Source organism: Staurois parvus, unplaced genomic scaffold (assembly GCF_062004578.1).
Source record: "Staurois parvus isolate SC_StPar_1 unplaced genomic scaffold, SC_StPar_1.0 ptg000092l, whole genome shotgun sequence".
In the NCBI taxonomy this organism is placed as follows: domain Eukaryota; kingdom Metazoa; phylum Chordata; class Amphibia; order Anura; family Ranidae; genus Staurois; species Staurois parvus.
The window spans coordinates 734544-760504 of NW_028317888.1; the positions used below are offsets into that span (position 1 = coordinate 734544).

Here is a 25961-nt window from a genome sequence, read left to right on the forward strand (position 1 = left end):
CAGTAGGGAGCTCAGTTCAAGCTGACATGCATAGAAACACACAGACACTGGGAACAGAAAACTAGGAGTAGGTAGTAAAGCAAGCAAACAAACAGGGGTCTCTAAGAGCAGATAGGGATGTACGGTGACACCAAACAGGAAACAGGATTGAAACACATTCGGAGACACAGAGACAATCTGCTAGGACCTTTAAGGTGTAAAGCCTGAGGCAATGAGCCACATTAGAATGAGAAGAGATGGCCTGGCTGGGTTCATTAAATCATCAGCAGGAGGTTAAGCAGCCTTAAACACAAGTCTTGTGGGACAATAGGCAACAGCAGAACCTTATAATTTAAAGTCATGGAACTACATGTACCAGCATACCCCTGCTGCTCTTTGGAAATAGAGGAGACAGATCTGAAGAAAAGCTGAAGACCCCGACATAGATTTAATTTAAAATCTGGACAATATCTAACTGAGCTTAACAATCAATATAGTAACACTAACATACATGAATTGTATTTCTTAGGATATTATAGGTGTTAAAATAGAGAAACAATTATTCAACTCAATAGTCAAACTTTCATTTCGCAATAATATAAAAACTTTATAAGATAGAAAATGCTCAGTTCTATTGTCACTGGTATCAGGGGATTTCTGGCTTTGTCTGGTTGGTTTGGGGACCTCCCTTAGAGTGTTGAACTCGTTAATACCAGAGCCCATACATGTTAGATCAGAACACACAACAAAGAAGATCTAACACCCAATAAATAGGAAAATAGGAACTTCCAAAGAAGGTACAAACTTAACCAACTACACCGATATCAGCTAATGGGGGTGAAACATTTAAGTATTTACAAAAGAAAACAGAGTAATAAAACAAGGAAGAAAACAATTTGGAACAATACTTCCATTGGTTGATTTTTTTTTTTTTTTTTATGAAGGTTGTGATCTTCCGTTCTGAAAGCCTGAAAGAAGTCCAACCAAGGCATTGATCTAATCTGAGGAATAAGCATCAATTACATTTAGTAACAAACATGACACTTTCCTCCTAATAAACCAATGGTTAAAGATCTAACAACAAAACATACAGTACATACTTTTAAAATGTTCTCTTAGTTGTTCTAACAGTGCACTTTTCTAATACCAAAAATTATTGACGTCAAATTAATTATTACCACGTGGATTTTGTTTATGGTATACCATTACGAAAAAAAAAATTATTATACACCATGGTTAAAAATGATCAGCTCAATGTAAACCTTTTAGTAAGCTACCATTTGTGTGCAAGAGTTATACTTCACCATACTGAACACATTGGAAACTTCCAAAACTGTATCTTCTAAAAAACAAACAAACACAAGATAGTGAATACACATAACAATTCACTATTAACATCTGATTTCCTTTTAGAGTTCACTTGGCTCAGTAAATTTGCACACAGCTGTTCTCATTCACAAACCATGCAATTAACATGTGTTAAAGAAAAAGGGGGGTCAGCACTCGGTGGGCTGTCAGCACCTTAAACATATGAGACAGCACTCCTGATTTTTAAACTTTAAATAAGATCAGTGAAAATGCTTTTTACATGTCACTAATTCTTTTAACATTCCCCTTGACTTTTTATCAATTTTAATACCGGCAATGGGTGTGGCTTAAGCGTTTCACAATTTTCAACTTACAATTTTCTTAGATTAATTTTTTTAGAATGAGCAGTATATTTTACATGTTTTTTTTTTTTTTTTCCTACATTAAATTTATCACATTCCTAAATTGGAAAGTGCAAAACTTCTGCATATTACACTTATAGCTTTACGATTTTAAGTGATTAGTTACCCCAATCATGTCTCAATTTGTTTAAACTTCTAAAAGTCAAAAATCAAAATTTAGTCATTTTAAGGTCAAAATGTGTTTATCTTCTAGATGTTGCCATGACCAACATGGAATTGACTCGTTACCTTTACGTGCAACATCATATCACCTTAAAACATAAGTAACAAACACAAAACAAATCATTATGCCACTGATATTGAATCAGTATTGTCAGATATTTTGCTGACACGGCACTTTAGGCACATTAATACAGTCATCCCAGACAATACAACATACAATCCATGGATCTCACACATCTTAACACAACAACATACTCTCACAATTAGCTTGCTTAAATTCTAGACAAAAATATGGGCACATTTCTCTAATAAGGCTGCATTCTCTCTTATTATTTTCTGGACTGTACCTCAAATCTATATATATATAGATCTCATTATTTTCCTTTTTTTTTTTTTTTTTTTTTTTTTTTTTTTATCTGGTGTTCATACTTACAGTAGGCTTTAACCCATGCCTCTAGTTAGGTCATTGTAAGTAGGCAGGGCGGTAGTATAAGCTATCATGTGCTTACAGTTATTTGGCAATATTACCAGGTTCATGTTCTTATATAGGACTATAAGTCTCTTTTATTTCCTTTTTCAACAATTTTGTTCACATTGTTCACTCACATTTGTTCAATTGTCTTATCTTTGAAAGTATCTGGGTAGTACTTTTTTTTTACATTCTTTCAAGAGTTTAAGGTGAAATTTCCCTTCTAGGGGTACTAAACCCGTGTGCCTTGGTTCCATTCCTTGAGGGATTCAGCCACTCCTGTTCCAAAGTTATATATCATGTACTTTGGCAATCCAGGAGGAGCTCCCAGTGGTATCACACAGATACCCGTTTGGGGTGTACACGGTGGTACAATTCCCCATCTCACACGGTGGTGAGACTTCCTCAAGAATTAATCTATTACTAGGCCCCCACGATCAAATGCAAGATACGATATACCTAGATAATGTCAGAATTCATCTATTACTAGGCCCCCACGATCATATGCAAAGATACGATATACCTAGATAATAGCAGGAACCGTATATCTGGCCCCCAATCCTGGCCGAGGATATATACCAGACTATACTATGCATAAATCAGCCACACAGACCGAACAGGGACACCTCAGTCACATAGGCTGAGGGGATTCGGTTATACAGAGTAAAACAATTCAGGAATGTAAAAAAAAATAAAAAATACTTCTTTCTACAAAAAGAGAGACAGTCCACTTATATGTAAAACACATGGCAGCGCATAAAGAGATCAATACAGTACAACCAAAGCAACCAAAATTTCAATAGGAAAAGATTATAGAACTTTTTAGAGAAAGTATAGTATCTGATAGCTTTGTTTCCCTAAAAAGTCTTTCACATCAGTTTATAGACACTGCTGTAGAATAGAAAAGACAGTTCCTCTACTTATGGTGTGACTTTATGGAGAGCCACGCAGAAGAGAAAAAAAGAAGAAAGCTTCATCAATCAAAACTGGTACTAATGTTTCAAGCAGTGCTGTTTTTTTTAAGCAGCCTGTCACCCATGGCAATGGACCACGTGGCCCCACCACACTTAGTACCTTATCAGTCATACCTCAAGATATTTTGAGTCAGAAGACCCGATCCCTGACCTGCCCAGTCGCCCGGTAACAGGAACTGCAGAGATCCTACCTAACCACACATTGCACCTGAAATAGGGCAAATCATTCAGCAGAACACATTCATGCAAAAGGACAGTAATAAGTAACAGATAGTATGGAAAGTAAAAAGAAAATAAAAAAATTCAACAGTCAAGGTTCTTGGAAAGGGTACTTTTCCACAACATCGACTTTACATACAAAGGCACAGCACAAGGGGAAATCATAGTAAGCAGAAAGTTAGCTTACCAATGCCAGCAGAGATGACTTCCCAGGTTGTGCTGTCCTTCTGTGTCTAAACGATGTCTGTAGAGTTTCCCTTTCCGGCTCGAAGGACCAAATTGACGGGGAAACCCAAAACTCATGGGTTTCAGTAACATTTTGACTGCTGAAGCCAGATTGAAAAGTAGATGTTTATTATACAAGCATGTAGCTAGACCTCCATGCAGGGAGAGCAGAACAATACATGGTGTTGGATTCAAAGAAATGCTCTATCTTACTAAGGTTTTCTAATACAATTTATATGCTCTACAGTGGGTGGTAACTAGCTATCTGATCTTTCTTTGAAGAGTCATCTGTATCTTTGGTGTAACTCATTGAGATGCGAATAGTTAACACATGTTATTGTTACTTCCAGTGTCCTTTGTTGTTTAACAGATCTTCAAAGGCTGTGACAATAGTCTTGTAGACAATAGGTGGTGTGAACTGGAAGTAGAAAATGTTGAGCCAGCAGGAGAGAACATGAGGTGTGAAACTGTTGTTTCTCATACAGAAACAAGGAAATAAAATAAATAGGTTGTTAGGCCATCTAATTCAATAAATGGCTGCTCCATTTTCCCTTACAGTAGGTATGGGTGTCCCTTCCCAATAAAAGGTCATATTGGTAATGTGGGAGTTCATTTGGCTGTATCTGGGTTAAGTAACAGTAGTATTGTCCCCGAGGCGGTGTAGTAGCGGCTGGGGGCCTTTCATGGAGTAATAGATACAGCCGAGTTGGTGATGGGAGTAATGGTGCCTTCAGAGACCTCAGACCCGGGTGGTAATGTACTAAAATATTATGTTGAGTTATGTTAAATAAATGGCTGCTATGGCCGGTTTACACCAAAAGTGAGTTGCGTGTTTATTTGGGGGGAGGGAAGGTTTTGAAGGGGGGTGGTGTTTTAAAGGGGGTAGGTAAGTATTAGCCTCGGGATTCTGCAAGTCCAACAGTCAAGTCAGGGCCTGGACTGAGCGAAGTATAAGGGAGGGCCAGCATGACTGGGGCGTGCAGACGAGGCAGAGAGTGTAATTTGGGTGGAGTATAGGCAAGGAAATGGGGATGGGGGGTGGTTACTTACTTGATTGGTGTAGGCAGCATTGTGGGTGGTCTTGCAGGTTTTGAATTGGGGGGTTGTGTCTTGTCGGAGTCAGTCGGAGCTTGTGCCATCACGGAGGTGGTTTCTCCCGCCCTCCCGCCCTGAAGTTGGTTTGTATTCTGTTTGTTGTGTTGGTTATAGTTCTGTCATTGTGTTTGTTCTGGTGTTGTTTTTTGTTGTTTGGTGGTTGTTCGTGGTGTTTGTTTTATGTGGGTTCATGGCGTTTGTTCAAGGTTCAGGATGACTGTTGTGTCCTGAAGTGTTTGTTCGTTTGTCATGGCAGCTGGCAGGGGTCGATGGGTCTTTGAAGGCGGTGGTGGAGTGACAAGTTGAGGAATTATGGGTTGGGCCCATCGTAGGTATGGGTGTCCCTTCCCAATAAAAGGTCATATTGGTAATGTGGGAGTTCATTTGGCTGTATCTGGGTTAAGTAACAGTAGTATTGTCCCCGAGGCGGTGTAGTAGCGGCTGGGGGCCTTTCATGGAGTAATAGATACAGCCGAGTTGGTGATGGGAGTAATGGTGCCTTCAGAGACCTCAGACCCGGATGGTAATGTACTAAAATATTATGTTGAGTTATGTTAAATAAATGGCTGCTATGGCTGGTTTACACCAAAAGTGAGTTGCGTGTTTATTTGGGGGGAGGGAAGGTTTTGAAGGGGGGTGGTGTTTTAAAGGGGGTAGGTAAGTATTAGCCTCGGGATTCTGCAAGTCCAACAGTCATGTCCCCTCCCCCACAGTCACATCAGTCTGTGTACCAGAGGAGCTTACACTCTAATGTCCCCTCCCCCACAGTCACATCAGTCTCTGTACCAGAGGAGCTTGCACTCTAATGTCCCCTCCCCCACAGTCACACACTATTATTATTATACATTTATATAGCTCTGACATATACCGCAGTGATGTACAGAGATTACTGAGCCAGTCCCATCAGTCTCTGTACCAGATGAGCTTACACTCTAATGTCCCCTCCCCCACAGTCACATCAGTCTCTGTACCAGAGGAGCTTACGCTCTAATGTCCCCTCCCGCACAGTCACATCAGTCTCTGTATCAGAGGAGCTTACGCTCTAATGTCCCCTCCCCCACAGTCACATCAGTCTCTGTACCAGAGGAGCTTGCACTCTAATGTCCCCTCCCCCACAGTCACATCAGTCTCTGTACCAGAGCAGCTTGCGCTCTAATGTCCCCTCCCCCACAGTCACATCAGTCTCTGTACCAGAGGAGCTTACGCTCTAATGTCCCCTCCCCCACAGTCACATCAGTCCCTGTACCAGAGGAGCTTATGCTCTAATGTCCCCTCCCCCACAGTCACATCAGTCCCTGTACCAGAGGAGCTTACACTCTAATGTCCCCTCCCCCACAGTCACACACTATTATTATTATACATTTATATAGCTCTGACATATACCGCAGTGCTGTACAGAGATTACTGAGCCAGTCCCATCAGTCTCTGTACCAGATGAGCTTACACTCTAATGTCCCCTCCCCCACAGTCCCATCAGTCTCTGTACCATATGAGCTTACACTCTAATGTCCCCTCCCCCACAGTCACATCAGTCTCTGTACCAGAGGAGCTTACGCTCTAATGTCCCCTCCCCCACAGTCACATCAGTCTCTGTACCAGAGGAGCTTATGCTCTAATGTCCCCTCCCCCACAGTCCCATCAGTCTCTGTACTAGAGAGGTTGCTTGTGCAGTTGCTCTCCCTCTCCAGACACTAGGGGGCAGGCCTTCTCGCCTGGCCCCAGAAACATGGCTTCTTTTGGGATAGACTTGGGCCATGTTCCCCCTGAGGGAGCCAGCTTGCCCTCCCAAGCTTCACCTACACCTGAAGACCTTGGTTGTGGCCCTAAAAGAGGGGGATCCCTCCCTGCCTTCAGAGAGCGGGTTGCTGTCTATTTGCTAAGAAATGCAAAGGAGGAGGAAAAGCTGATGAACCTGAAAGCTGATTATAAGAAGAAGAAAGTTCTCCATGATAAGGCATGGAGCAGCAAGCAGCAGAGTCTGAAGCCAGAGCTGATAGGTTTGGAGGGCACCATCAAGCAGCAGCAGCAGAGCCTGAAGCCGGAGCTGAAAGGTTTGGAGGGCACCATCAAGCAGCAGCAGAGTCTGAATCCGGAGCTGAAAGGCTTGGAAGATGCAATCAAGAAGCAGCAGAGCCTGAAGCCGGAGCTGATAGGTTTGGAGGGCACCATCAAGCAGCAGCAGAGTCTGAAGCCGGAGCTGATAGGTTTGGAGGGCACCATCAAGCAGCAGCAGAGTCTGAAGCCGGAGATGAAAGGTTTGGAGGACGTCATGAAGCAGCGGCAGAGTCTGAAGCCGGAGATGAAAGGTTTGGAGGACGCCATCAAGAAGCAGCATAATTTGGTGAAAGCGCTGAAGGAGAAGAGTGGAGCTTTCAAAGAAAAGTTCCGGAATGAGGAAAGGTTCCGGAAGATGAAGGGAGACTCCGGTAAAGATCCAGCATTGGCGGTAGCAGTACGGGTGGAGAGTGAGGAGGGGGTCCTGGTTGCTGCCCCTGGTATCCCATCCACCTCAGGATCTGCTTCACCAGAGGAAAGGTCAGCCTCTGCCTCCCTCCCTCCCCAGCAAGCTGGAGGAAGAGCACAGGAGGTAGAGGAATATGGTGGAGGGCTGCTAAAATTTATTAATGAAATGGAGTCTCCCCTAAGTGGAAGAACCTTCTGGTTTTCCGAGGTTTCTGCGGATGAGGATGACGGTGAAGACTCTGTACCTGGTCCTGTAAAGGAGAAAAAAACAGAAAAGCCACGCTTTATTAAAAGTGACAGTTTGGACTCCAGTATGGACAGCCATGTACACAGCAGAGTTTTGGAGGGAAATCCTCCTGTGTGTGCACAGAGCTCTGCAGGGAAGATGGCTGCTGTGCCTGCAGGACTGCACTCTGCTGGGACTGGGAATTCAGTGACTGTTGAATCTGCTACCAAGAATCCTGTGACTGTGGACTCTGCTGGGACTGGGAATCCTGTGACTGAGGACTCTGTTGGGGGGAAGGTAAAGGTGGGATCTGACATTATTGCTGGACAATTGCTGCTGATGGCTGCAAATGCAGCAGAAAATGGTGGGAGGGAAAATGTCAGCTGCACTATGAAAGGTGTTGCTGAAACCCAGGAGAGAGTGACCAGGAGTGGAAGGCTTTGCCTAAGAGAAGTATGTTGGGGGAGATAGGAGCATCTGGTGTGAGTGGGTCTGCTGGGAGCAGTAGTGCCACGAGTGAAAGGAAACATGTGAATGATAAAAGGTGTGTTGGTGGATGGAGTGACTGCTGCTGCCTCTGATGGTAGTTTGCAGAGCGGGGGTTCTGAGGTTCCTGCAACCAATGGGCAGGGTGCAGCTTTAAGGTCTGATACATCTAATGCTGCAAATAAAACCTATGCTGGGGCTTTGGCTGGGAGGAGGGGGTCACATCAGGCTATCCGCTCTGGGGGGAGGTCTGCTGCAGGTCTGCCATCTGCACCCCTATCCTTCAGGAGGCAGAATGTGGTACAGCTCAGGTGGGAAGGTGGGGGTGCTCCCCCAGTCAGGAAGTTGGTGGTGGACAGGATTTTGGTGATGGGTTTTAAGGCTGATGACATCTTTGCTTTGATCAGTCTGATGGGATCCTATGAGTATGACCTGTCCTTTGTGCGCCCCGAGTCTCTGGATATATTCTGGGAGAAGTTTGAACATGTATATAGGGGTCTGCCGGAGTGGAAGGGACTCATCCCAAAACTTGTCTCACGCCAACCTCTAGTTAAGATGGTCACCATCCTAGTACGGAATGAGTCGATCCCTTCTGGTGACTTGGCTGTCTGGCTGAGGAGATTTGGGGAGCTACTGACCCCTTTGAAGAAGATTGTGGATGAGAGGGGGATATGGACTGGTGGGTGGTCGGTGCAGATGAGGCTGTATGTGTGTGGGAATGTGGTCCAGCATCTGCCCTCCTTAGCCTTCATTGGGAAGGATAGTATTGTCATGTTCTACCCTGGACAGCCGAAGTCTGTAATAAGTGAGGTTCTCGGGGTCACTTCGCCTCCTCATGTCCAGAGATGAAGTGCTCCCTATGTCAGGATCTGGGACATCTGGTTCTCGGGGTCACTTCGCCTCCTCATGTCCAGAGATGAAGTGCTCTCTATGTCAGGATCTGGGGCATCTGGCTAAGGATTGTAACATCATCATGTGCAATCTGTGTGATAAGGTTGGCCATTCGTACAACCGGTACCCTGAGGCCATGCATAACCAGTCAGCTTTGGGGGAATAATTATTTTGTCTGGACATGGAGGAGGCAGAGGAGAGGGGGTCCCCAATGTCTCTGTCCCTGTGGTCCCAGTGTCTGATGATCCATCCAATGTGTCATCTCCTTGTGTTGTGCCCCCTGAGTCAGTGTCCGTGGATGTTGTGTCTGATCCTCCTGTGTCAGTTTCCCCAGAGCTAGTGGGGGCTGTGGAGGAAGCTGGACCAAAGTGTATGGTTGCACCGCCCCCGCTCCCCGGTGTCTGAGGATCAGAGGGCGTGAGGTGCTGGGGGGTGGAGTGGATGATGGTAGGGGTGTTGGGGTGGAGGTTGAGGTGAGTGGAGAGAGTGGGGTGGATGATATTGTGGGTGATGGTGGAAGGGAAGGGGAGGGGGCTTTGCAGTGTGGGTTGTCAAATGATGATATGGAGTGGTTGGAGGCGAAAAGGAAGTCTGGGAAAAAGAAGCGGAAAAAGGATGTGCTTGTACCTTAACCTGGGAGGGTAGAGGTGTCAAACACATTTGATGTATTATTTGAGGTGGAGGATGAGGGATCTTCGGGTGATGAGTCTCTGGTTTCATAGAGGACACTGAAGCGTGTAGGGTCTCCAAGTAGGCAGGGGGTAAGAAGGCTAAGAATTGTATACTTCAATCATCAAGGAGTTCCTACTCCTTTGAAGGTGGCGACCATTAATGTCACCAGCATAAAATCAGTAAGCGCTCGTAACATGGCCTTATTTTGCTCAGCAGGTTTGATGCTGATATTTTCTTTTTGCAAGAGACCAGGTTGTCCAGTTTGGGGGATGTTCATATGGCAAAGAAGGAGTGGAGGCGTGGCCCCTCCTTCTGGTCTCTTGCGGCCGAGCCTTACACTGGAGTTGCGGTACTTTTTTCCAGCATGGTAACCTGTCGGCGGATTATTGAGGTAGAAATGGGGAGATGCATGGTCTTAGACGTCTCCATGGGGGGGCAGGACCTGCGCCTGCTTAACATCTATGGGCCCCAGACAAAATGGGACAGGAAATGCCTCTTCATGAAGATCAAGCCTTTCCTTTTTACAGCCCAGCAAGTTGTCTTCAGTGGTGACTTTAACACCCTCACTAGGACTATGGACAGGAAAGGTCCCGGAGTCAGGCAGGACTGTGATGGCTAGAGAGGAAGGTCTGGTTGATGTGCACATTCATTGCTTCCCTGATCACTGTATTCTGCCTGTGACTGAGTGGCCCCGATACACCACCTAGGGGGAGAGGTACCTGGAAGCTGAATTCGGCACTCCTGGATGATGAAAAGGTGAGTCAATCCTTTGAGGATTTTTTTCAGGCACAGGTATCAATCATGGACTTTTGCAGCAGTAAGTCCAAGTGGTGGGAGCTTACAAAACGAAGGATCGTTGGGTTTTTCAAGACCATAGGAAGAAATAAACAGCTTGATAAGTTTGTCAACTACCAGCATCTGCGGAGGAAGCTCGATCGGCTTGTCTCGAATAATGGAGATCCAGGGGCGATCTCTTAGGTTAAACTCTTGCTCAGGCAGTGTCAATATGACAGGCATGCCTCTTTGGTTCTGGAAAGGGATTATGGGAAATATCACTCGTCCGCCCTTAGCAGAATTGCAAACAAGGTAGAGCAGTTAAGTCAGTTGTATTCCTGGTTGACAGTACGGGTTCCATGACAAAGTCCAAGTTGGGGATCCTGGAAACCTCCAGGTCATATTATGCTGACCTCCTGGGTAGGAGGGACCTCGATCGGGCGAGCATGTCGGGTTTTCTGGACTCTACTTCAGGACTGGGAAATGGCAGTTCTCCTGTGAGTTTGACAGGACATCACGGCAGATGAGGTGGTTAAAGCTATTGATCAGCTTGCCATGAAGAAGTCGCCTGGGCCAGACGGATTGACAGCCGAGTTTTATAAGCACTTTAAGGTTCCTTTGGCCCCATATTTGGTGGAGGTGTTTAATGGCTGTCTGAGAGAGGGTTCGCTCTCTCCCTCCATGCGACAATCTGCAGTGATTCTTCTGTCAAAGGGTAAGGATTCCTCGAGAATTGAGAATTGGCGGCCCATTAGCCTTCTCAATGTTGATAGGAAGATACTGGCAAAGATCATTTTCAGGCGTTTATTGGCTGTTGCAGGCAATTTACTTTCTCGCCATCAGCACTGTTCGGTTCAGGGTAGAAGCACTTTTTCAGCAGTGTTAGCTGTCCGGGAGGCCCTGGAGCGGTGCAGGGCTGCAGGCTGGGGAAAGTTTCTGCTGGCATTGGATCAGGCCAAAGCTTTTGATCGAGTCAATCATGAGTACCTATGGCTGCTTCTTGGCAAGTATGGCCTGGAGGGGGGCTTTATTGATTGGCTAAATACTTTATACAGAGGGGCTGAAAGCTTCATGCTTGTAAATGGTTGGTTTAGACGGCCCTTTGAGGTTGGCTCAGGTGTGCATCAGGGGAGTCCTTTGGGTCCTCTGCTATATGCGTTCTCAATTGATCCCTTTGTTCGAAGGTTAGAGAGCAGACCGTTGTGTGGAGTTCCTTTGGGCATTCTTGGGGAGCCCCCTCTGAGGGTCTTGGCCTATGCTGATGACGTGTCTGTTTTCATCTCTGGGATGCAGAGGAGGTGGTATCGGTGATGGAACAGTATGCTGAGGCATCTGGCTCAAAGATCAATCAGGATAAGAGTGAGGTTTTCTGGATGGGAGAGGAAGGCGAAGGCTTTACCCTTCCGGACGCCTTCCCAGAGCCCCAGCAGGAAATTAAAGTTTTATGCATCGGATTTAGTTCCTGTGATTACAGCCTTGCAAATTGGGTAAGCAGGCTACAAGATGCCGATACCAAGGTGGCCAGCTGGAAGGATTGGAAACTCTCTTACAGGGAAAGGATTGACCTGATTAAAACTTACCTGATCCCGGTATTTCTGTATGTCAGCTTTGTCTGTGTTTTGCCAGTGTCTCTCTATGCGAGGATCTACAGTTGTTTCTTCCAGCTGTTATGGGGGCACAAACTGAACCTCATTAAGAGGTCTGTAACCTACCTTCCCAGGCAGATGGGTGGCCTAGGTATGGTCAACCCGGTGGTTTTATTTTCTCTGATGTTTTTGAAACATAATAGTGGTAGAATGCTGGCACAGGAACCACCTGGGTGGGTAGGTATTTTTCAGTCCTTGTTTAGGCCTTTTCTGCGGAGCTGGGAGAATGGTGGGCCAGTAAAAAGCCTGAGGGTCCAACATGGTAAGCTCCTGGCTTATGTTGCCCCATGCCTGAAAATGCTTCGGCAATGGCGAGTGATGGTGGAGAAAATTAAGTCTCTTCCTAGGAAGGTCCTAGAGAGGAGGGTTGTTGAAACTGCTTTTAGCGAGCCAATGGCCTTGAGGGATTGCCCAGGCCCGGTTATGAGGGGGGGTCTGCGTTTGATGAATCTGGAGAGAATCCCTTTAAAGTTTCAGGATTTGGCCTGGCTCTTGTTCCATGGCAGACTCTATGTGAAGGGCAACCTGAAGAATCACTCTGCAGAGAACCGTGGTTGTCCAAGAGTGGAGTGCGGTGGGTTGGAGGATACAATGGACCATTTCTTGTTTCAGTGCTCCTTTAACATAGAAGTTTTCAAGCGGGTGGGGTCCTGGGGATCCCTTTCCTTTCCCGCTTGAGTTATGCGGAGTGGTCTTATGATGCCTTTCAAACTCACCAGGACTTTGATTTTGAAACACTTTTTCTAGTTAGCCTAGTAGTCCGTTACACGTGGAATGCGCTGTGTCAGGTTTCCATTCGCAAAAAAGTCCTTCCTGTCGAGGGGGTGGTGAACAACATTCTGGGTGAGGTTGGGAGGATTTGGGGTCTTGAGAAGGACAGGTGGTGGCCGGGAGCCTGGACAAAGGTGTGGAGGAATGTCAGGTCCCTGTAGCTGCTGTCTGTCAGTCTCTGGGGGCGTGGCTTCTCTTTCTGTCCTTTCACGTCCCCTAGATTTTTGTAAGATCAGATTTTTGAAAAAAGGCTGCATGCATGGGATTGATGTTTAATCGTTTCTTAGCCTGAGGGGGGGTTTAGGTGATGGTCGGGTTTGTTAAGGTGCAATATAAAGATAATAATATTAATAATAATATTACAATTTGGTTCTGTTTTGTTTTTTTTTACCGGCAAAAAGCAATTTGTTTTCTTTGCTGAAGTAAGCTGTTTTTGTTTAATTATATATATATATATATATATATATATATATAATTTTTTTTATGTATATATGTAAATATGTTTTTATTATGTTGTTTGTAAGATTTTTATTAAACAAAAATTGACACTCTAGCAGGTGATGCTGTTCTGCAAGGTGCTGCTGGCTCACTCTGCTGTGGGGTCAGCCAGGACTGACACCAATCCTGGGACTCTCCCTCCAGATTCTCCCCAGCCATGATGGAAGAAGCTGGGGAAGATCCAGAGGGACTGAGGCCTAAGCCGCATGGTCAAGTTATCATGGATCCTGGGCTTGGCCCTATGCAGGGCGAGTCCTTACCAGCTTCCTAGGACAGAGTGGTGAACAAAATTCGCCATATTACTAAGGAGGAGCAGACGCTTGCTGTCCTGAAAGCAGAATTCAGGAAAAGAAAACTCTCCATGGTAAGACCTGGAGCAGTAAGAGGCAAGACTCCAAGCTGAAGTCTCTGGAGGAGGCATTGATGAAGCAGGGGAATTTGGTGGCCTCTCTGACAGAAAGCAGCGGAGCATTCAGAGAGAAGTATGAGAATGAGGAAAGGTTCCAGCAGATGAAGGAAAGTGCTTGTGCCAGTACCAGCCAGAGGGTGGATACCACAGCAATGGCGACAGTACAGATGGGGGATAAGGAAGTGGCTTCACATGCTGGCCCCAGTATTACCCCAGTGTCATGATCCATTGCATCAGAGTCTGAATCTGCCCCCTCCCTCCCCAGCAGCCTGGGTCATCTCAGGAGGAGGTTGAGGAAAATGGTGGATTGCTGCAAGTCATTGAAGAAATGGAATCTCCCTTGAGTGGCAGGAACTTCTGATTTTCCACTGACTCATCCGATGAAGATGAGGAGGAGGATGTCATCCCTCGGCCTGTAAGGGAGAAAGTTGTGGAGAAATGATAGTTTGTTAAGCCTGGTCAAGATGGCGGCAGGGCTACAGTGTCTGCTGATGGAGGACATGCTGGAACTCTTACAGGTCAGGAAAATGCTGCTGAGGAAGTGCCTATGGAGAGTCTATCTCAGTGTCTGGTGGACTTTCCAGTGATTACTGCTACAGAGAAAGAGACTGCGTCTGCTGACAGACCCTTGTAATCAGCAAGGAAAGTAAGAGGAAGGCAGGAATCCTGATAAAGAGGTTCCTGCTGTCTGTGAGAACAAGGAGAAAGAGTCCCTCATGGACACTAAGTCTGCAGAGCAGGAGTGCCGTATGGACACTAAGACTGTGGAGCACTAATGCAGCAAGTGTTTTTTCTGGACAGAGGACTGCTGGTAATTGTGGTACATTTGGGAGTATGGTATGCAGGACTGCTGGAAGGGAGGAGGGAGGATCAGGTGGTGGGTAATCTGCTGGTAAATGTGCCTAAACCTGGCAATTCTGTGTCATCTGTCCTGGGTAGGAGCTATGCTAAGGCTGTGTCGGGACAAAGTCATGCTGTTGCTAGAAGGGAGCCAGTTGCAGGTCTGTCATCTAATGCACCCTCTTCCTTTAAACTGTTGAGTCAGTTAGGGGGCCCCCAAACGAGTCCTTTCAGATGAGATTGTGAGTTCAAATTGATAAAGAAAGTCCAATCAGATCCTTCTATGCTGCACAGCAAGCTTGGAGTTAAATGGATGTTATCATCATGTGACTCCTCCAAACTAGAACAAACAAGAGATCCCTGGGCTCAATCCCAACAGCTAGTGCATGCATTTATCAGGTGCTAAAGGGGTGTAATCACATATTAACACCAGAAATTCTGAGTGGCCCTCTGCACACTGCTATATACTCTCTCAAGCAAACCTTGCAAAATAGAGACTTGTGGTCATCCGCCATGACAGTTGCTGGTTCAGACTGGTTTGACCACAAGATGCTTTTCTTAGACTTGAAGCAGGAAGGCAGACGGTTAGTTCCCCGAGTGAATGCTTACGTCACAGGCACAAACTTCAAACCACATTTCCTGTTGAAAGCAAACGGCAAAGTGCATTAAAAGCTCTTTTTTAAAAAAAATGACAGTATATATGTTTACAAGAACCTTCATTGTTAGAACCCCAATATTTCTAGTCAAAACGCAGGAATTTGGTACATATCAGGTGGGAAGGAGAAGGTTTTCCACCTATCAGGAGGGCAATTGTGGACAGAATCCTAGCCATGGAATCCTAGCCAGTCCAATGGGTTCCTATGAATATGATTTGTCATTTGTGTGTCCAGAATCACTCCATCTGTTTTGGGAACTATATGAGCACATGAATAGGGGTCAGCCGGACTGGAAGGGGCTTGTCTCCGAGGTGATATCATGGCAACCCTTGATTAAAAATGTGATTATTCTGACTAGGAATGGATCTATACCTCCGGAGGATTCATGGGTCTGGTTGACAAAGTGTGGGGAAATGTGTCCCTTAAAAATGATTGTGGATGATAGAGGAATATGGACGGGTGGATGATAGAGAAATATGGACGGGTGGATGATAGAGAAATATGGACGTGTGGATGATAGAGAAATATGGACGTGTGGATGGTCGGTGTGGATGATAGAGGAATATGGATGTGTGGATGATAGAGGAATATGGACGGGTGGATGCTTGGTGTGGATGATAGAGGAATATGGGCATGTGGATGGTCGGTGTGGATGATAGAAGAATATGGATGTGTGGATGGTCGGTGTGGATGATAGAGGAATATGGACAGGTGGATGGTCAGTGTGGATGATAAAGGAATATGGACAGGTGGATGGTCGGTGTGGATGATAGAGGAATATGGATGTGTGGATGATAGAGGAATATAGACAGGTGGATGGTCGGTGTGGATGATAGAGAAATATGGACAGGTGGATGCTCGGTGTGGATGATAGAAGAATATGGACGGGTGGATGATAGAGGAATATGGATGGGTGGATGCTCGGTGTGGATGATAGAGGAATATGGACGGGTGGATGATAGAGGAATATGGATGGGTGGATGCTCGGTGTGGATAATAGAGGAATATGGACGGGTGGATGCTCGGTGTGGATGATAGAGGAATATGGATGTGTGGATGCTCGGTGTGGATGATAGAGGAATATGGATGGGTGGATGCTCGGTGTGGATGATAGAGGAATATGGATGGGTGGATGCTCGGTGTGGATGATAGAGGAATATGGATGGGTGGATGATAGAGGAATATGGATGGGTGGATGCTCGGTGTGGATGATAGAGGAATATGGATGGGTGGATGATAGAGGAATATGGACAGGTGGATGGTCGGTGTGGATGATAGAGGAATATGGATGTGTGGATGCTCGGTGTGGATGATAGAGGAATATGGATGTGTGGATGCTCAGTGTGGATGATAGAGGAATATGGACGGGTGGATGCTCGGTGTGGATGATAGAGGAATATGGACGGGTGGATGCTCGGTGTGGATGATAGAGGAATATGGATGGGTAAATGGTCGGTGTGGATGATGGAAGAATATGGAGGGGTGGATGGTTGGTGTGGATGATGGAGGAATATGGACGGGTGGATGCTCGGTGTGGATGATGGAAGAATATGGAGGGGTGGATGGTTGGTGTGGATGATAGAGGAATATGGATGGGTGGATGCTCGGTGTGGATGATAGAGGAATATGGACAGGTGGATGGTCAGTGTGGATGATAAAGGAATATGGACAGGTGGATGGTCGGTGTGGATGATAGAGGAATATGGATGTGTGGATGATAGAGGAATATAGACAGGTGGATGGTCGGTGTGGATGATAGAGAAATATGGACAGGTGGATGCTCGGTGTGGATGATAGAAGAATATGGACGGGTGGATGATAGAGGAATATGGATGGGTGGATGCTCGGTGTGGATGATAGAGGAATATGGACGGGTGGATGATAGAGGAATATGGATGGGTGGATGCTCGGTGTGGATGATAGAGGAATATGGACGGGTGGATGATAGAGGAATATGGATGGGTGGATGCTCGGTGTGGATAATAGAGGAATATGGACGGGTGGATGCTCGGTGTGGATGATAGAGGAATATGGATGTGTGGATGCTCGGTGTGGATGATAGAGGAATATGGATGGGTGGATGCTCGGTGTGGATGATAGAGGAATATGGATGGGTGGATGATAGAGGAATATGGATGGGTGGATGCTCGGTGTGGATGATAGAGGAATATGGATGGGTGGATGATAGAGGAATATGGACAGGTGGATGGTCGGTGTGGATGATAGAGGAATATGGACGGGTGGATGCTCGGTGTGGATGATAGAGGAATATGGACGGGTGGATGCTCGGTGTGGATGATAGAGGAATATGGACGGGTGGATGCTCGGTGTGGATGATAGAGGAATATGGATGGGTAAATGGTCGGTGTGGATGATGGAAGAATATGGAGGGGTGGATGGTTGGTGTGGATGATGGAGGAATATGGACGGGTGGATGCTCGGTGTGGATGATAGAGGAATATGGATGTGTGGATGCTCGGTGTGGATGATAGAGGAATATGGACGGGTGGATGCTCGGTGTGGATGATAGAGGAATATGGATGGGTAAATGGTTGGTGTGGATGATGGAAGAATATGGAGGGGTGGATGGTTGGTGTGGATGATAGAGGAATATGGATGGGTGGATGCTCGGTGTGGATGATAGAGGAATATGGATGGGTAAATGGTCGGTGTGGATAATGGAAGAATATGGAGGGGTGGATGGTTGGTGTGGATGATGGAGGAATATTGGCGGGTGGATGGTCAGTGTGGAAGATAGAGGAATATGGAAGGGGGATGCTCGTTGTGGATGATAGAGGAATATGGACGGGTGGATGTTCGGTGTGGATGATGGAAGAATATGGACGGGTGGATGGACGGTGTGGAAGATTGAGGAATATGGAAGGGGGATGGTAGGTGGCAATGAGGTTGAGAGTGATTGGGAATGTGGTCCAGCATTTTCCCTCCTCTGCCCTTATTGGTAGAGATAGGATTACTGTCTTCTACCCTGGACAGTCTAATCTATGCCATAAACATGGAGCCAAAGGATATTTCTCCTCCTGTCCAGAGTAGAAGTGATCTTTGTGTCAGGGCCTGGGACATCTGCCAAGAGATTGTAAGATCATTAGATGTAACCTGTGTGATCAGATTGGTGACCCTTATAACCAGAGCCCCGAGGCTATGCACAATAAGCCACAGTTAGTGGAGGAGTTCTTCCACCTGGATAGGGAAGAGTCTTAGTTGGCTGAGGTTGTACCAGGGGACCCTACTGTCTCTGTCCCATCAGAATCTGTGTCTGTGAGGCCATCTGATGTGTCAGTGTCCCCCCCATCTGTGGTTCCCCAGTCAGTGTCAGAAAGTGTGGTTGACAAGTCTGTCTAAACCTGTTGGTTCTCCTAGAATAGTGAAGGGTGCTGGACCAGCACGTATGGTGGCACCGACCCCACTTCCTCGGCATGGCAGAAATGCAGCTGGAGGTCAGCAGATGCCGAGGGGTGGAGTGAGTGATGGAATTGATGATAGTGGTGGGAAGGGGATGAAGCTGGCTGGTGTAGAATGCTTGGTGAATGATGTGGAAGGTGGGTTGGGTGATGGGGGGGTTGGCAGAGGATATCCTGAGGAGTGGGAGGGAAGGGGTACTGCCATCAGGACTGTCAAATGAGGATAAAGAATGGTTGGAGGCTAAAAGAAAAATGGGTAAGAAGCAGAGGAGGAGGAAAGATGTCAGTGTTCCGGAACCAATGAGGGTGGAGGTGTCAAATGCTTTTGAGGTGGAGGATGAGGGTTCTTCAGGTGATGAGTTGGTGGTTTCCATGGAGGAGGAATCACAGAGGACACTGAAGCGTGTCGGGTCTCCAGGTAGGGAAGGGGGTAAGCAGGCTAAGAAACGTGTACCTCAATCATCCTGATGGCGGTTCCTACTCCTTTGAAGGTGGTGACCATTAATGTCTCCAGCATAAAATCAGTAAGTGATCATAACATGTTTTGTTCTGTTATTTGCTGATGTGAGCTTGTTTGTTTGTTTTTTTATATATGTATAGATTTATTTTATTTTTTGTATACATTTAAGTATGGTTTTATTAACAAGCTTTATTTTGCAAGATTTTAAATAAACAAAAATGTACACTCTAATTATTATTATTATACAGTATTTATAAAGCGCCAATAGTTCGCTCAGCGCTGTACATTACAATGGGAGACAATACATGAGACCGTACAGTAACAATACAATGTGATACACGAGGGGTTCGAGGGCCCTGCTCCTTGGAGCTTACAATCTAGGACATTGTAATGTCCCCCCCAGTCACACACTATTGTTACACATTTATATAGCTCTGACATATACTGTAGTGCTGCACATTGCTGTATGTAGATTGCTGGAGAAGACCGGTGCAGAGTTCATTGTGTGAGTCAGTGATCTCCAGCTAAAGGATGTCACTCAGCCAATGTCACCACTAACAGCTATGTATAGGGCAGCCATAAGAAATTTTGAGGCCCCTTACACAGCTTTAGACCTGGGTCTCCCCAGGCCTGACCACCAACATTCCCCAGGGCTCACCCACTGGCCATCCCACCCAAGTCCTTCTGTGCACCCACTTTTATTTTACCACTCTTACAACCTAATATATCCTCCTTCCCATGTCCTTCTTCTTCTCTACTCCCATCTCCTCTTCCTCTTGTCCCATCTCCTCCTGCTCCAGTCCCAACTCCCCTAATCCATGTCCTCCTCCTTCTCCATCCCATGTCCTCCCCCTCCTCCTCCTCTTCCAATCTCATCTCCCATATCCCATGTCCTCCTTCTCTACTCCCATCTCCTCTTCCTCTAGTCCCATCTCCTCCTGCTCCAGTCCCGAATCCCCTATCCCATGTCCTCCTCCTTCTTCTCTACTTTCATCTCCTCTTCCTGTAGTCCCATCTCCTCCTGCTCCAGTCCCAACTGCCCTATCCCATGTCCTCCTCCTTCTTCTCTACTCCCATCTCCTTTTCCTCTAGTCCTATCTCCTCCTGCTCCAGTCCTGAATCCCCTATCCCATGTCCTCCTCCTCCTTCTCTACTCCCATCTCCTTTTCCTCTAGTCCCATCTCCTCCTGCTCCAGTCCCAAATCCCCTATCCCATGTCCTCCTCCTTCTTCTCTACTTCCATCTCCTCTTCCTGTAGTCCCATCTCCTCCTGCTCCAGTCCCGACTCCCCTATCCCATGTCCTCCTCCTTCTCTACTTCCATCTCCTCTTCCTGTAGTCCCTCCCATCTCCTCCTGCTCCAGTCCTGACTCCCCTATTCCATGTCCTCCTCCTTCTCCATCCCATGTCCTCCCCCTCCTCCTCTTCCAGTCTCATCTCCCCCATCCCATCTCCTCCTTCTTCTCCTTCCCATGTCCTCTCCTCTCCCTCCTCCTCTTCCAGTCTCATCTCCCCCATCCCATGTCCTCCTCATACTCATTCACATACTGGAGGTGCTGTGGTCTGTACAGTGTCAATCAGTGTTTTGTTTTTATGTGGCTATTGCTGTGTACAGGCAGCCTATGTTATGCTATTGGTGAGGCAGCAGCTGTATGAACACAGCCGCCGCTCATAGTTCTTGGATTCCTTTGTAGCCTCAGCTGCACTGCTGATGAATAAACAGGAGACAGAGGCTTTTGTTGGTTCATCAATTGAAGCCTAGGAAATCCAGCTTACTATGCTCAGTTCTCAGTGAACACATGAGCAAACATTACCAATCGCACACTGTGTCCATTCATTCACGAAAAGAAGGGGCTGGTAAAGGACATATTTAGCGGCCTCTTCCACCGTTCTCCATCCTGACAGGTGCTCCTGTGTACCTGCAGCTGCTGGTGCGACAGGGAAGGCAGCAGAGCTGCTGGGTGGGGGGGCACACAAAAGGGAATCTGAAGTGTGCAGGACAAGGAGGGGGATCGGTGCAGCAGGAGGGGGCTACTATAGGAACTATGCCCTGTGTGTCTCTCCCTCCAGCAGCTGAAAGGGAGAGGGGGAGACACCAGCTTTCTGCTGCTGCAGAGAGCTGCACAGGGCATGGTTCCTGTAATGAACCCCCACTGAGTCGATCCTCCTCCCAGTTTGGACCCTCCTGTGTGCCCAGGTCCCCTACAGGTGGAGCAGTGGTACCACCCTGGGTATGTAGTCTGGTGCAGGACAGCCCCCACAGCAACATTCCCCCCTCATACAAGTAGAGGTGTCAGGACTTTTCTACAGGAGATATGTATCTGGTATATATGTGGAATGACTGGAGGTGTAACAGACTCATATCCCAGGAGTATGATGGGACTAAAATGGGACAAAATTCTGGATCTTTTCTGGTCTGTGTCTCCCGTATTTCAGTACATATGATGATGGTTTGTCCGCCCCTGTAGCTCCTGCTGGCCATCTATTGGAGGACAAGGAGGAATTGTGAATCCCCAGAGCAGATCTTCCCTGAAATATCCCTCACAAGTCCATGTAAACCAGTGCTGAGCACTTTTAAAGGGGCACTCCAGAGCAAACATATGTGGTGGTTTGAAGTGGTGAAGAATTTGGCACTTTACAGGCACCAGTGTTGATACAGCTTTGGGATGCATTTAAATATTGGACACTTCATTTTTTGGTGAATTTTTTGCACTTTTTTTGCTGACATTGTTTATTGCTTTGTTTTATGAGTGACACAGACATTTCTCATTCTAGCACTTTTATTTGTAATTTTGTGATTAATCAAATTTACTACAGCACTACATATCCTACATTTCCACATTGGGGTGTATTTACTAAAGCTGCTTCACTCAGAAAGTCGTGCACTTCTGCACAGAAACCAATCAGCTTCCAGCTTTTATTGCTAAAGCTTCAATGAACAAGCTGAAGGTAGAAGCTGATTGGCTGCCATGCACAGCACCACCAGATTCTGAGTGAATGGACTTTAGTAAATAAACCCCATTGAGCTGTGTGACCTTTCTGACGTCTTTGACATCACAGTATTGCATTTAGCACCTCTTTTATAATCAGCATATGGCCATGTTTGGTATATCGCCGATTGTTTGCTGTGGAAAGGATTTCTGAATATATTGACACTTTATAGGTGAAGTGCTGCACAACATTTGTTTTGGATTTCGAATTGTATGCTATTGGTCAGTCTGTCATCTACTAGGATTCCCTGACAGGGTTGTCACTCCATCTATAAATTCATGGACACTTTCTAAAATCCATCATTGTTACATCTGTCTGTGACTGTCCGAGAGAAGTGATCCCACCACAAATATGCTGACGTTTGTCACTGACAGTAGATGCAGCAGGAAGGAAACAGCCAGAAACTGCCAATGTGACCAGGAAAGGGAGACCAAAGGGTTAACTAGGGTGACAGCTGAGCCGCCTCCTGCTGCCGACTGCCATTGGGTGCCACTGAAACGCAACCTTTCCCAAGACCACCACATTTGTCTGAGAAACGAATGTCGCAGCTGGGTGTAGAAGGAGCCAAGTTGGCCGGAGAAGCAAAGAAATTTGATTAGGAGAAGGTAATCTGGAGAATAGGCACCGGGGAGGGATATTTGCAGCAAGGGCACCCCCACCTCTCCCAATTCTCTTTCCGCTCCCTCTCTTTCTTTATTGCTCTTCTCCTTTATTCTCTCTCTTCTGTCATCTCTCTCCATCCTCCTCCTCTATCTCCCTCCTCCATCTCTCTCTCCCTCCTCCTGCATCTCTCTCTCTCCCTCCTCCTCCATCTCTCTCTCTCTCTCCCTCCTCCTCCTCTTCCATCTCTCTCCCTCCTCCTGCATATCTCTCTCTCTCCCTCCTCCTACATCTCTCTCCCTCCTCCTACATCTCTCTCCCTCCTCCTACATCTCTCTCCCTCCTCCTACATCTCTCTCTCCCTCCTCCTATATCTCTCGCTCTCCCTTCTCCTACATCTCTCTCTCTCCCTCCTCCTACATCTCTCTCTCTCCCTCCTCCTCCATCTCTCTCTCTTTCTCCCTCCTCCATCTCTCTCTGCATCCCTCCTCCTCCATCTCGCTCTCATCCTCCCTTCTCCATCTCGCTCTCACACTCCATCCTCCTCCATCTCGCTCTCACACTCCATCCTCCTCCATCTCGCTCTCACCCTCCATCCTCCTCCATCTCGCTCTCACTCTCCATCCTCCTCCATCTCGCTCTCACCGTCCCTCTTCCTCCATCTCGCTCTCACCCTCCATCCTCCTCCATCTCGCTCTCACCGTCCCTCTTCCTCCATCTCACTCCCTCCATCCTCCATATCTCTCTATCTCCTTCCCTCCTTCTCCACCTCTCTCTCACTCCTTCCTTCCCTCCTTCTCCTCCATCTCTCTACCTCCCTCCTCCATCTATTTCCCTCCCTTCTCCATCTCTCTCTCCCTCTCCTCTCCATTTCTCTCTCCCTCCCTTCTTCCCAATCTCTCTCCCTCCCTCCCTCCCCCATCTCTCTCTCTCCCTCCCTCGTCCATATCTCTCTCTCTCTCTCTCTCTCTCTCTCTCTCTCTCTTCTCTCTCTCTCTCTCTCTATATATATATATATATATATATATATATATATCTCCTCTATATCTCTCTCCTCTATATCTCTCCCTCCTCCATATCTCTCCCTTCCTCCTCCATAGCTCTCTTTCACCCTCTCTCCTCCTCCATCTATTGCACAACCTCCCTCCTCCTCCATCTCTCTCTTCTCTCTCCCTTTCCCTCCATCTCTTCTCTCTCCTTCCCATCTCCTCTACCTCTCTCACCCTCCTTCCTCATCATCTCTCGCTCTCACCCTCCCTCCTCTTCTCTCGCTCTCTCCCTCTCCTCCTCCATCTCTCTCCCTCCCTCCTCCTCCATCTTTCCCCCTCCCTCCTCCTCCATCTCTCTAACACAACCTCCGTCCTCCTCCATCTCTCTCCCTCTCTTCTCCTCCATCTCTCTCCCTCCCCCTCCCCCCTCCTCCATCTCTCTCTCACCGTCCCTCCTCCTCCATGTCTCTCCCTCCCTCCTTACTCCATGTCTCTACCACAACCTCCCTCCTCCACCATCTCTCTCTTCTCTCTCCCTTCCCCTCCATCTCTTCTCTCTCCTTCCTATCTCCTCTATCTCTCTCACCCTCCTTCCTCATCATCTCTCGCTCTCACCCTCCCTCCTCTTCTCTCTCTCTCTCCCTCTCCTCCTCCATCTCTCTCCCTCCCTCCTCCTCCATCTCTCTCCCTCCCTCCTCCTCCATCTTTCCCCCTCCCTTCTCCTCCATCTCTCTAACACAACCTCCGTCCTCCTCCATCTCTCTCCCTCTCTTCTCCTCCATCTCTCTCCCTCACCCTCCCCCCTCCTCCATCTCTCTCTCACCGTCCCTCCTCCTCCATGTCTCTCCCTCCCTCCTTACTCCATGTCTCTACCACAACCTCCCTCCTCCTCCATCTCTCTCTTCTCTCTCCCTTCCCCTCCATCTCTTCTCTCTCCTTCCTATCTCCTCTATCTCTCTCACCCTCCTTCCTCATCATCTCTCGCTCTCACCCTCCCTCCTCTTCTCTCGCTCTCTCCCTCTCCTCCTCCATCTCTATCCCTCCCTCCTCCTCCATCTTTCCCCCTCCCTCCTCCTCCATCTCTCTACCACAACCTCCATCCTCCTCCATCTCTCTCCCTCCCTTCTCCTCCATCTCTCTCCCTCCCCCTCCCCCCTCCTCCATCTCTCTCTCCCTCCCTCCTCCTCCATGTCTCTCCCTCCCTCCTCCTCCATCTCTCCTTCTCTCTTCTTCCATCTCTCCCCCTCCCTCCTGCTCCATCTCTCTCTCTCACCCTCCCTCCTCCTCCATCTCTCTTTCACAACCCCCCCTCCTCCTCCATCTCTCTCCCTCCCTCCTCCATCTCTCTCTCCCTCCTCCATCTCTCTCTCTCTCTCTCCCTCCCTCCTCCTCCATCTCTCTCCCTCCCACATCCTCCATCTCTCCCCCTCCCTCCTCCTCCATCTCTCCCCCTCCCTCCTCCTCCATCTCTCTACCACAACCTCCCTCCTCCTCCATCTCTCTCCCTCCCTTCTCCTCCATATCTCTCTCCCCCCTCCTCCATATCTCTCTCTCTCTCTCTCTCTCTCTCTCTCTCTCTCTCTCTCTCTCACCCTCCCACCTCCTCCATGTTTCTCCCTCCCTCCTCCTCCATCTCTCCCTCCCTCCTCCTCCATCTCTCTCCCTTCCTCCTCTTCCATCTCTCTCTCTCTCTCCCTCCCTCCTCCTCCATCTCTCTCTCTCCCTCCCTCCTCCTCCATCTCCCTCCCTCCTCTTCCATCTCTCTCTCTCCCTCCCTTGTCCATCTCTCTCTCTCACCCTCCCTTCCCCTCCATCTCTTTCTCTCATCCTCTCTCCTCCTCCATCGCTCTCTCTCCCTCCCTCCTCCTCCATCGCTCTCTCTCCCTCCCTCCTCTTCCATCTCTCTCTCTCTCTCTCTCCCCCCCCCCCTCCATAGCTCTCCCTTCCTCCTCCATAGCTCTCTTTCACCCTCGCTCCTCCTCCATCTATTGCACAACCTTCCTCCTCCTCCATCTCTCTCTTCTCTCTCCCTTCCCCTCCATCTCTTCTCTCTCCTTCCCATCTTCTCTTCTCTCTCTCTCTCACCCTCCCTCCTCCTGCATCTCTCTCTCTCACCCTCCCTCCTACATCCCTCTTTCACAACCCCCATCCTCCTCCATCTCTCTCCCTCCCTCCTCCTCCATCTCTCTCTCCCTCCCTCCCTCCTCCTCCATCTCTCTCCCTCCCTCCTCCTCCATCTCTCTCACTCCCTCCTCCTCCATCTCTCTACCACAACCTCCCTCCTCCTCCATCTCTCTCCCTCCCTTCTCACAACCTCC

The 25961-nt window shown here is 47.6% G+C and overlaps 1 protein-coding gene across 1 annotated transcript in view; it reads left to right on the forward strand.

The window, feature by feature from the left end:
• Positions 1-25961, forward strand: part of LOC149468101 (uncharacterized) — a 94134-nt gene that overhangs the window by 45153 nt on the left and 23020 nt on the right. Inside the window, 2 exon segments of the mRNA XM_089670670.1 lie at positions 6808-7057; positions 13588-13850. Of these exon segments, the coding sequence (XP_089526796.1) occupies positions 6808-7057; positions 13588-13850 (513 nt within the window).